This window comes from Balaenoptera physalus (assembly GCF_965194825.1).
Source record: "Balaenoptera physalus genome assembly, chromosome: 3".
NCBI classification, from domain to species: Eukaryota; Metazoa; Chordata; class Mammalia; order Artiodactyla; family Balaenopteridae; genus Balaenoptera; species Balaenoptera physalus.
Genome location: NC_138890.1, coordinates 18,450,563 through 18,462,769, shown reverse-complemented (window position 1 = coordinate 18,462,769; position 12,207 = coordinate 18,450,563). Strand labels below are relative to the sequence as shown.

Genomic DNA, 12,207 nt, shown 5'->3' with positions numbered 1-12,207 from the left:
CTTGGGAATCCCACATCTTGGTGACTTCAGCCGAAATGCCCTCTATTTCCTCTAGCTCTTTTTGCAATTGAGAGCAAGGAGCATCATTCACCATGCTTGTCCCGTCTGAGTCCCCTTCACAACCAGCAACAGAGTTTTCCTTTTCAAACAGGTCCTATTGCGCCCTGCTGAAGACCTGCCAAAGCCTTCTCGTGTGCTTGGAGTTATCACCCTTGCCAAGGCCTAAATGGCCTTTCAGCATCGGGCCTCGCCTACCTCTGGGACCTTATCTTGGATCATGTTCTCCCTGTTCCATTGATGTCCTCTCCAGTTTTCTCAAACCTGTTGAAACCGGATACGACCTCCAGACCATTGTAGGGGCGAAAACGTGCTTTACTTGCATCTTCCCGTGGTGGCACTCAGAGAGGCCTTCGCTGTGGTACCCCTGTGTTTATTGCATGTGTTCACCAGGGCGAGGTGGGGAGGACAGCCGGCATCACACAAGGGGAGGACTGGAAGGCTACGGGAATGGTCCCAGTTTCCGCAGTGCTGCCGGAAATCACGAACATCACTAGTCTCGGGCCATATGCGCACATGGGGTGACCCTGGAGTCTTGCCGAACTGAACGCCTCCACCTGGGGAATGGACATAACGGTATCTACTTAGCTTTGGGAGAATTAAGGGGGAACCTGCTCGGGAGAGCGAAGTCCGTCGTGCACCGGCGGCTCACCCTGCGCTCACGAGGCGCGACGGGACGCGCAGCCGGCGCCCCCCTCTCGTGCGAGCACCCAGCCGGCCGACCCCGGGGCGAGGCAGCGGGGGTCGCAGGGTGGGAGTTCGTTAGGGCAAAAGCGGGGTACGGGACTGGGGTCCGGGCCCCAGGCCCAACGGCGGTAGGTAAGGGGCAGTGGCGGCACGAAGGACTTGGACATGCTCCCGGCGCCGCGGGGGTGGCTTCGGGTGCAGGAAGTATGCAGTCCCGCAGCCCCCAGTTTGTCACGGGATGGCTCTAGGGAGAAAAGGAGTATAGGCGGCGCGAGGGAGGGGAGCGCTTGTACTTTCAGGTCAGCTAGGACTGCGGATAATAGGCTTGGGACACCTCATCACAACCCAGAGCCCGGTACGGTTCCTGTAGGGAACTAATTGCCGCCATACCCCTCCCCCTTCTGGCGGGTAAGTCGAGCGAACGGTTTGAAGGAAGACGCATACGCGTGGAACTCAAACCGCTAAGGCTCGAATAATCGCGGTAAGGCGCAGGCGCAAAAAAGCCCGGCGGGTTTAAGGAGGTGGGCGGGGCTGACCCAAATACGCATGCGTCTAATAATTTACTGGCGGGAGGTGGGCCGGCTCATAATATTACGCATGCGCCCGAGCTCTGTGTGACGCAAGGGGGCGGTGCGGGCACCTAGCTGCGCGTGCGCAGAGCTTGTTCAAAGGGCCTTATTTAGGTTGCGCAGGCGCCTGCTAGCCATTTCTTCGCAGCCGCGCCGAAGTTGTGTTTGTAGGTGAGTGTTTGGTGTTCTGTATTTACCACCTAGCGGCCCCCGACGATGCCAGTTTTGCGAGGATTGCTTGTCCCAAGGTCTCTGTAGAGGCTGCGGGGGCTTTAGCAAGGTGCGGGCTGCCGTTAGACACCAGGAATGGTTCGCCGAGTCGTGGCAGGGCCGCTGAGGCCTGCAGGCCGCGCCGACTCTATTGTGTGAGATGTCTGAGGAGGCGGAGCGGAAGCGGTCGCCGCCATTTCCTTGCCTCCACGCTGGCGCTAGGCCGGGTGGCCCCTCGGCTTGGGGCACTGGTACCTGGTGCGCAGAGCGGCTTCGGGGACCCGTACGCTGGCCAACTGGGCGTTCGGTGTTGGAGTCGTCTGGGTCGGAACGTCCGCACGGGCTCGACCTATACGGAGGCGCCGCGGGCCGGCAGGGCGTTTCGAGATTGGAGGGCTGATTAATTTTAACATTTCTTAGGTCTGATCCTCATTTTCGTCTTGCAGGCTGTTTCGACGCCAGGACCCCGTAAGAGACGATGATGTTGGGCACCGAAGGCGGGGAGGGATTCGTGGTGAAGGTCCGGGGCTTGCCTTGGTCTTGCTCGGCCGACGAAGTGCAGCGGTTTTTTTCTGGTGAGTCTGAAGCGGAGGCGGGAGTTAAGCCCGGGCTTCAGGGCGGGCGGGGAGGCGGCGGCGGCGGCGGCGGGGTGGGGGGTGGGGGGTGGGGGCCGAGCCCAGGGCGCCCCCTGGTGGGGCGCGGGCGGCTGCGGTTCCCGCTGTCCTGCTCGCGCCCGGCCGGCCGCTGTTACGCAATGGAAATTGCGAAAGCCCCGCCCGCCCGGCCCTCTTGGGGGAATGCGGTCCCTCTGGCGGACTTTTTTTTTTTTTTACTTTAAGTACTAGTCATTCTGTGGATGTCTTTTAGAAAGGATAAACGGGGAAAGATGGGATTTCCCCTTCAATCTTGAGAACTTTGCCCAGCAGCTGAACAAATATAACACCTTTCCAGTTTTGGCGTTTATTTGAAAAGGGGCATTCTACTTTGGAAAGATAAAATGTCATTTCTTAATTTCAGACAATTTCCCTCATCAAGATTTTGTAACTGAAGAGCTATTTCTCATAGTTCTTGATCTGGCTCACTTTACAGTTGAGGACACTGAAGCCCGGGAAAGTTTTCTTGCCTGTGTAGTTTTTTCCCCAGTATGTAGGTTTCCTGAATAATGTCTGCCAAATGTCCTTGTTCTCATTATTGTATAAGATTAGATTGAAAGATACATTTGGGAGAAATTTACAGGTTTTGGAAGGATATTTGTAGTATTGACTTACTATCTGAATTTAGCGTGTGTAACGGAAAACGACCTGTAAAACAAGAACCAAGTACACTGGAAGCCACCTTGCAGTGGGCAAGACTGGGTTTGGCTTCAGCTGTGCAACTTGGAGCATTTTAGCTTGGTAACATTGATCCCCTTTCAGGTGAGTATTGGCCCTGCAATTCGGATTCGAGCAAGAAATTGTAATGTTGCTGCTAGTAAGGTAAAACTGTCAGATACCCCAAATCAAAACTCCAAACTACATTTATTCAGAAAATGCCATAAAATCACAAGGTCCAGACTTAAAAGTTTACTGAGGAGTTATAAAAAGGATGATTAATGGACACTTGAATAGTGAGGACTTGGAGATAACTTCATTAAGAAAGTGCTTTGAATACTGGATTTTCTTGATGGATTGGGAATATATCTAGGGAATAAGAAAGTTTGGTCATGAGAGGAAAACTGCTTAATTACTGAAAGAGACACCCTAGGAGTTAGTAATACCTTGCTCATTTTAGGCTTTGCAAATGTCTGCTTTGTAGTGGGGGTGTGTATAGGCATTTCATCACCCAGAGGTGGTTTTTAGTTTTAAATTCTGTATTAACGGTTGTTTTCTTTCCAGACTGCAAAATTCAAAATGGGGCTCAAGGTATTCGTTTCATCTACACCAGAGAAGGCAGACCGAGTGGCGAGGCTTTTGTTGAACTTGAATCAGAAGATGAAGTCAAATTGGCCCTGAAAAAAGACAGAGAAACTATGGGACACAGATATGTTGAAGGTTTGATTTACATTGCCCTAGTAACAGTAAATAAAACATTAAACAAATAGAAATCTATCTTACCCCTTCTGAATTTTAGGTATTTGACCGCATGGAAATGGTCATCTAAGAGTTTATGGCAGCTCTACCTAGAATTATCTAAAGACCCAGGAAGTCTGAACTTGGTTTTCTAACTTTCCAAAGTTGACTAATTCTAAGCACCTCTTTCAGTATTCAAGTCAAACAACGTTGAAATGGATTGGGTGTTGAAGCATACTGGTCCAAATAGTCCTGACACGGCCAATGATGGCTTTGTACGGCTTAGAGGACTCCCCTTTGGATGTAGCAAGGAAGAAATTGTTCAGTTCTTCTCAGGTATGTAGTCCTGTTTGTTGCTGAGCAGTGAGTTCTGGCTAGCCTCTGGCAACATGTGATTGAATAGACCTTAAGTTGAGTAGCTTAGATATTTAAACAGGTTGTGAGTATATGCAGATGAATTAATGTTTTCTTCTTCCTGGAGACCTTCAAATAATTTAAGCCCATCTTAAAGGTGGATTAATTAAGTACTTCCAAAATGCTAACTGCTTATATTTAGTATTGTAGTTCAGAGTAGATCTTTGAGGATTGTCCTCAACAACTTAACTACTTTCCTCACATTGCTGTACAGCTCAGTACTTCAAGTTAAAGGTAAGATCCCTTAACATTAGATTAGTATGTTAGGTTGTTGTAATTTATGGCAAGTGTCTATATTGTAAGAGACACTGGGTCATGGGACCAGAAATTCTCTAATCATCTCATTCTGTTTATACCAAAAAAAAACTTACGGAAACAATTGGTTTAGCCAGGGAATTAAACTTACTGAAAGTCAATCTAATATAAGTGTAGGTTGAATGTAGTTTTAGCATCTGAAGTACAGAAAGTGTTTTGAAATTGTTTTGGGCCTAAAGTATTTGAATGTTTAGCAGAATGTTAGAGCATATATTTTAAATACTGTTGCTTAATATTCATGTTGTGATAAACTGGAATTAACAAGAAATCCTTTCATGGTTTAGTGTAGTATGTGTTAAAATCTTGACTTAACTAGATACATATCAAGTCCTAATATTTTGCCAGAATTTTTGCAATCAAGTCTGTTTTTATTGTTTTTGTCTAAATTGGTGAGAATTGAATGCTATCTGTCAACATCGTTAAATATGAACATAATTTCATATCTTCTAGGAAAGTGCTTTAAGTCCTTTTTGTAAGCTTGGGAATGTTTCCACGGAAAGGATTTTTCATAGACGGAATTTCCAGAAGTGAATCTTACTACTATTAGAGCATAAGAGTGCATGATTGTGCTGTGTTAGATCAGTTGTTTGTTGAAAGCTTAGATTGTATGTTTGTCAATTATATGACTAAACAATGTTTCAATTTGTATATTAAATGTTTAAATGTGTAATTTCTTAAAACTGAAGTTCCACTAACTTTAAAACATTGCAATATGAAATGAGGTAAAAGGTGTATCTTGAATTTAGTAAAACTGTTGTCTTTAATGCTTGAAAATTTGTTAAATTCTTGTATAATTTTCAACATTAAGTTGCATAGATAAATAAGTGTTCTTAATTGTTGAATTCTTAATGCATCCTGTGTTCAGCAAGTTTTTTCTTACATACCATGTCATGGGGTGTGTTAAGAATTGAGTTAATAGTTTGTTATAATGGAACTTCATATTACTGCAATGAATATTTAAAGAGTACTTGTTGAAAGCATACCGTTCACCTAAAGTTAAAATTCTGGTGTATTTAAAGCTATAAGAAGAATCATTTCTGGGCTTGTGATGTTAATATTGCCCCCCTACTGGGGTTATTTGTCCTTGGGTTGAAGGGTTGGAAATCGTGCCAAATGGGATAACATTGCCGGTGGACTTCCAGGGGAGGAGTACGGGGGAGGCCTTCGTGCAGTTTGCTTCACAGGAAATAGCTGAAAAGGCTCTAAAGAAACACAAGGAAAGAATAGGGCACAGGTGGGGATGGATGGTTGGTTGGATTTGTCACTTTTCTTATGGTAAACAATTAAATCCATATTCTCTCTGCTTAGAATCAAGGAAGAAAATCTGATTCCTAGTCCCAATTATTTGATGTTTTGCCACAGTTTTCAAACTTTTCCTATGTCAAAGTCCCATAGTGCTTTCAGATTAAATTTTAGGTTTTGAAATTGTCCCCAGTTAATTTGGTCTGCTTTACAATTTTGTAGGATTCCTCATTAACCCCAGTCACTGGAGTTGAGAGACTATGGTTTTAAAAATGTTAATGCAAACCTGGCTTTAGCTGTAATAATTCCACCTAGTAAATTTAATATTACCATAAGAAAATGTGATACTTTCTGATCTTGTTTTTAAAGTTGAAATGCAACAAACTTTCTTGCTGTATAAATGTTTTCTGCATATGTATTAATAAGCATAGCTTTCAAGAAATTGTCACAAAAGGTTTTATTCTCTTTGCTTGTGACTATTTTTCATTGAAGCATGCGCTTACCTATGCTGATTCCTACTAAAAGCATAGGCTGGGGTATTTATTGGCAGAAGGAAATGTGTAGTGTGGGCTAGACTGTTGGTGGAGACTGGCTTTTTAGCTCACTTGCTATACATGATGCCAATGGATTTATTAAGACATGAAATGTTGAAAGTTGAGTGGAATTCTTTCCCTCCTAAGACATTTATTTACAGTACTCCTCTCTACCCCTAAGGTTGGGCTCTCTGCCTCAGAGGAGTGAATTTTTTTTCTATAAAGTTTACATTAAATCTTAAAATTGAGTGAATTTCTGGTCATTGCCTATACAAATATAAGAAATCTGGCTTTAAATATTAGTCAGTTTCATGGCTATGACTACATTGTTTTCTTGTGTAACTGAATACCTGTATGAAATGAACTAATGTTTTCTCTCCCTTCCCCACTCCCTTTCCTCATGAACAATGCTTTAGGTATATCGAAATCTTTAAGAGCAGTCGAGCTGAAGTTAGAACTCACTATGATCCACCACGAAAACTTATGGCCATGCAGCGGCCAGGTCCCTATGACAGACCTGGGGCTGGCAGAGGGTATAACAGCATTGGAAGAGGAGCTGGCTTTGAAAGGATGAGGCGTGGTGCTTATGGTGGAGGTATGTGTATTGCGCAGGTGTCACGAGGTCTGTTCTTTATGTGACTTTTCATTTAGTGATTGTACTTCTTGCCTTTCAGGTTATGGAGGCTATGATGATTATAATGGCTATAATGATGGCTATGGATTTGGGTCAGATAGATTTGGAAGAGGTAAGGTAAGAATTGAATTTCTCATCTGAGGGATACTTAACTCTTGTTCATCTAGACCTTAATTATTGTTTTTCAGGAATGTCAGATCACAGATACGGGGATGGTGGCTCTACTTTCCAGAGCACAACAGGACACTGTGTACACATGCGGGGATTACCTTACAGAGCTACTGAGAACGACATTTATAATGTAAGTGTAGATTAAATTCATAAGTTGTATATTTCAGTATAACAGTAAAAACGTGGTTCTTACTCTACTTAAGTGAAGCAGCATGTTAAAATTTTGTTTTCTGTAACAGTATTTGACTTGATTCTCTGAAATACCTTACATTTAGTTTTTTTCACCACTCAACCCTGTGAGAGTACATATTGAAATTGGTCCCGATGGCAGAGTAACTGGCGAAGCAGATGTTGAGTTTGCAACTCATGAAGATGCTGTGGCAGCTATGTCAAAAGACAAAGCAAATATGCGTAAGTGTGATTTAAGGATCTTCAGGTCTCTGTATAGGTAGTTGTGTGACTAATGATTATGATAAAGGAATAGTAAGGATGAGAAAAATCTGTAATTCAATAATAGGGTTCTATGAGATGTTTAAAAAGTGCGTGGATTTTGAAAGTTAGTATGATTAAAAAGAATTTGTGATAACACTGACTAAAGGTATATGCTTAATTGACAAACTTAAAGCAATTTAGATGAATGTTTAAGATTGCTTTTTGAAACTTGCATGAAGTAAATCAGCTGAAAGAAGCAGCTAGAATTTTTTTTTTTTTACTAAAAGTATTTATAGTTCACAGATCTACTTAAAAGAACTAAAAGTGCTTATCCTTTTATTTCACCAACAAACATTTTCAACTTTTTTTTTCTCATTTCAGAACACAGATATGTAGAACTCTTCTTGAATTCTACAGCAGGAGCAAGCGGTGGTGCTTACGGTAGCCAAATGCTAGGAGGCATGGGTTTGTGTAAATATCACTTTAGTGTCTTTTTTTAAGCTAACCTTGTATGCCTTTTCTCTCATTTCAGAACACAGATATGTAGAACTCTTCTTGAATTCTACAGCAGGAGCAAGCGGTGGTGCTTATGGTAGCCAAATGATGGGAGGCATGGGCTTGTGTAAATATCGTTAGTTTTTTTAAAAACCAAAACATTTATATAAGTCAATTATATAAGTTAAGTTAATTTATATATAAGGAGTTTAGCATAATTTAGGCAAAGAAAGGTTTTGATTTGATTAGTATGTGTGCCTTAAATCCTTGTGAGTTATAAATAAAACTGTTAGATAACAAATTAGTTTGAAGTACTTTTGGGGGAGGGGACTACAGAAACTAGTTGAATTGTATATGAAGTATAAATCTAAAAGTAATATTTAGCAAAAAGCACAGGATCAAAATAAATTTTGGGGCATAATCAGGTGTTTAGTGATACCTGTGTATTGACCTACCCTTAATATATCAAATTATGGGGGAAAATCCCACTAAATCCAGTTAAGCATTTTCATAAGGTCTTGTCAAAATGCCTCTACTTAACGGAAACGTGGGTTCAGTACTGCTGATGTGTATGCTGTTGGCCTTGTGGTTTATAACTGTTTGACTAGCTCAAATGATGGATAGAAAGGTAGTCTGGTCATAGACAATAGGCAGAAGGAGGCACAGAGGGTTATATATAGTGATGTAAGATCAAGACTGGAAAATAATAGATTTAGAATTACAAGCCCGGTACCACCAGGTACCACATTACATAAGGAACAAGGTTCTAATGTTCTCTTAACTTAACAGCAAACCAGTCCAGTTATGGCGGCCCAGCCAGCCAGCAGCTGAGTGGTGGTTATGGAGGCGGCTATGGTGGCCAGAGCAGCATGAGTGGATATGGTAAGTGTGTTTTTTTATATACTTGAATAAGTTTCAGGCAGGTTTCTTTAGTTGGGAATATTCAGGCTCCTTTATGGTGAAATTGGGTTATTAAATGTATGCTCTTGATCCTAATATAACTGTTCAAATAGCTTAACTTTCAGAATCAATCATTGGGAGGGGGAAGTATTGTATGAATTCAAAATAGTCATTATTGCAACTTTGAATAATGTCGAGCCAGAAAACATCTGCCTCCATTTGTTAAAACATTAAATAAAATTGTTCACTTTTTCTGTCTTTTTGTTAGCAATAAATCCATTTTAGATGGAGGGAGAATTTTAAATAATAGAATGGTGGTTGGGTTTAGGACCGTATTTACTAGTCAGTTAACCTAGGATTGGTTTTATTAATTAATTTTTTCAATTGGTCTAAAGAATGGTGATTTTGGTATTATAGTCTTACCCTACAAAATCCTTTTGCAGACCAAGTTTTACAGGAAAACTCCAGTGATTTTCAATCAAACATTGCATAGGTAAATATTTTCTCAAAAAGTATAATTTAAAATTCCCAATAGCAAATACTGATATGTTGTAGTAACACTTTCTATAGCAGTCAATGGCTCTGATTTAACTCCATGGAGGCTGCCATTTTGGGCACAGTGAGTTGCCTTTAGTCCAACTTCGTCGTCTCACTTCCTGCCCGCCATGAATAGGAAAAGCAAGAGATTGCCCCTGTGCTCCCTATTCATACATGCCATTCGATGGACACATTGTGAATGTTTATGGTAAATTTTTTTTTTAAAATGCTTTGTTTAGCTTTAAAAACAACATGAAGTAATTTTGCAATTTTTGAAAAACACTAGTTTTCCTTTAAACTTAATTTTCCACGTTGATCCTGAAGCATCCAATTAAATGGTAGCACAAGAGTCTGGCAAGTTGGTACTGCAGAGAAAAGGGGTTAATTGAGATTTGTTTGGCGTCGGGAGTCCCTTTTCCCAAACATGCTTCTCGCCACTTGGACAGCAGCCATTTGTACTCGTATACTTTTTAAACTTTTTCTTGGAATGCTATATTTTAGTTGACTGACAATCTGATACTTATCCTGACTTGTCAAATTGATCTCTTTGCAGGCAGCCAAGGAGCAGTGAACAGCAGCTACTACAGTAGTGGAAGCCGAGCATCTATGGGAGTGAACGGAATGGGAGGGATGTCTAGCATGTCCAGTATGAGTGGTGGATGGGGAATGTAATTGATCCTGATCACTGACTCCTGGTCAACATTTTTTAAAAGAAAAACAAAACTTAAGTTTTAACAGTTTTGCAATACAAGCTTGTGATTTATGCTTACTCTAAGTGGAAATCAGGATTGTTTTAAAGACTTAAGGTTCAGTATTTTTGAACACAAACATTCATTTAGGATGTAACTAGGTTGAGTAATCTATTACTGTTAAATAATTTTCAGCTTTTCTCACATTAGTTATATTGTAGGATGTACTTAAGCAGTAGGTGTATTTAGGTTAAAGCAGTTGAATTATGTTAAATGTTGCTTACACCACATTACATTGAACACTGTTGGATGCATTGTTGAAAGACATGCTTTTTTGTAAAATTCAATATAGCTGTGTCTACAATTAAAAGTGAAACATTTGGCATGTTTGTTAATTCTCGTTTCATTTAATAACCTCTATGGCACGTAAGTTTAAGCTTTTTTTTAAGTTAATGGGGAAAATTTGAGACGCAATACCCGTACTTTAGGATTTTGGTCTTGGTGTTCATATGAAATTCTGAGGCCTTGATTTAAATCTTTTCATTGTATTGTGATTTTCCTTTTAGGTGTATTGCGCTAAGTGAAACTTGTTGAATAAATCTTCCTTTTAAAAACTGCACTTTGTCTTGTCTGTGCTTCAGTGTCATGTGGACTGTTTCTTGGTGATCTATTCCTGCCTGGGGCGTAGGTGAACAGTGGCCCACGTCTCTGGCTGTGGCAGACAGGCTCGGCAGTTGTGGCCGTTTTGTAGATGTCTTCAGATCTCTCTTCCCTCCAGTGCAACTGAAGGTAAATGTAGCTCTGGGGCCCTGTGGAAGGACTTGTATGTCTGGCCTGGCTGCACAGGATCTGATCTGAATTGCCTTTGACTTGCTAAGCACTTGCACAAAGCCAAGGGGGAGGCAGAAGTCTCCTCACTGCATGCTATGCATGTCCATGGAAGTCTTTGAGCATGGCTGAGGAAGTGCCAGAGGCAAGGGGTGGCTGACTAGAGCTGCCCTTCCTAGTCTGGTGGCATCTTTCGAATTTTGCTTATATGGGGTATCTTTTAGAAGGAGCTAGCTCATAGAGGACTTTCACATTGAGGTTTCAACCTTTATTTTTGCCTCATTCCTCAAGATCAAGTCTACTTAAGAGTGACATTATTCCATTTATTTACAAAGCTTTTGAAGTAGAATACCAAGTTGTACTTGAGGAGAACAAATGATTCGTTTAAATCAGTAATTGAAACCATTATCGTAGGTGAGAACTCAATGACCTAGGAAAGTAAGTAAGCAGTTCTTACAAGTGTAGTTCTAGGTTTCCCTTCAGATACTTAACACTAATTTGGGAATTGCCACTCATTCATCATCCCTCTAATAGAAAAAGTTCGCTCTATTGAGGTTAGAATTAAGAATCGGAGCTGTGAATATAGGCTTGTGCTGTTTGAAGCCACATGTGTACATTTTTACTTGCTGTGACTGCTGAAGGTTTCCTCTTGGGTGAGGTGAGTATGGTGAGTATACTCTGAAAAATTGCTTGGAATGATAGTCGTTAATTTACAGACTGTAGATGGCAGCATTGTGGAAGCTTTGCATGAAGTGCCCTGCAGTCTGCCTGCCCTGCCACACGCTCTCTGAAGGCTGGGTGCGTACCTTCAGTTGGGTTGGGGATACAGAAGTGTTTGTACTTGATAATTTTCTGGGGAGGCACTGTTGAACACTGGTGTTCAGCTGCTGCCCCTGAGATCTTACTGAGTTACTCCATGTCTGGGGAATTGGACACAAGGAGGGTTCCTTTCCCTGGTCCTCTAGTTTTTCACAAGGAACATCTTTGTTGAAAAACATGCCTTATTGGAGGAAGAAAAGGGACTAGAATTAGAAACTTGAAAGAACTCTAGAAACATTGTGGTTATTTGGAACCTTGTGAAAATCTGCAGTTTGGAATGAATGCAGCTTTGGAGCTGGGCACACAGTTTTGGAGGCTGGCCATACAGATTCGTGTTTTTCTGTAAGATGTTAGGAAAAACCCGAGTGAACTTTCTGGCCAACCCAAACATATAAGGGAACAACTTTTGGGCTTTGGTGATAGGTACTTTCTCTGTGCTTGTTGGACTTAACAGCCCAACTTGTCCTCGGCTCAACTGGGCAGAGCAGCCTGCACCCCAGAACACAGCAGGCTCAGGTCTTCACCTTGAATGCAGCGGCCCTCACCAAGGGCCTCTAGTCCTGAAATGGGGGTTGCTCTGGACATCCTGTGAAGCTGACACAGCTCCTTCATTTTCTGCACCAGAAT

At 41.9% G+C, this 12,207-nt stretch overlaps 2 protein-coding genes across 12 annotated transcripts in view; one reads left to right on the top strand and one right to left on the bottom strand.

Annotated features, from left to right (window-relative positions):
* Positions 1-1,361: 1,361 nt before the first annotated feature.
* HNRNPH1 (heterogeneous nuclear ribonucleoprotein H1) lies at positions 1,362-10,552 on the top strand. 11 transcript variants are annotated; one of them, XM_082455607.1, is made up of 14 exons: positions 1,363-1,484; positions 1,970-2,098; positions 3,398-3,553; positions 3,764-3,907; positions 5,396-5,534; positions 6,492-6,670; positions 6,750-6,821; positions 6,898-7,010; positions 7,156-7,291; positions 7,694-7,753; positions 7,845-7,934; positions 8,597-8,689; positions 9,151-9,200; positions 9,798-10,552. In XM_082455607.1, the coding sequence occupies exons 2-13, from the start codon at positions 2,002-2,004 to the stop codon at positions 9,198-9,200; spliced, it is 1,329 nt and encodes a 442-aa protein (XP_082311733.1). In that variant the 5' UTR covers positions 1,363-1,484; positions 1,970-2,001; the 3' UTR covers positions 9,798-10,552. The 11 variants fall into 11 exon arrangements, with proteins under 11 accessions (XP_082311728.1, XP_082311726.1, XP_082311729.1 ...); XM_082455608.1 differs by having other exon boundaries at positions 6,877-7,010; positions 7,845-7,904; XM_082455605.1 differs by having other exon boundaries at positions 6,877-7,010.
* The window catches only part of RUFY1 (RUN and FYVE domain containing 1), a 60,717-nt gene continuing 58,483 nt past the window's right edge, over positions 9,974-12,207 (bottom strand). The window contains exon 18 of the mRNA XM_082455594.1: positions 9,974-12,195. Within this exon, the coding sequence (XP_082311720.1) occupies positions 12,052-12,195 (144 nt within the window). The 3' untranslated portion in view covers positions 9,974-12,051. The remainder of the gene's footprint in view (positions 12,196-12,207) is intronic.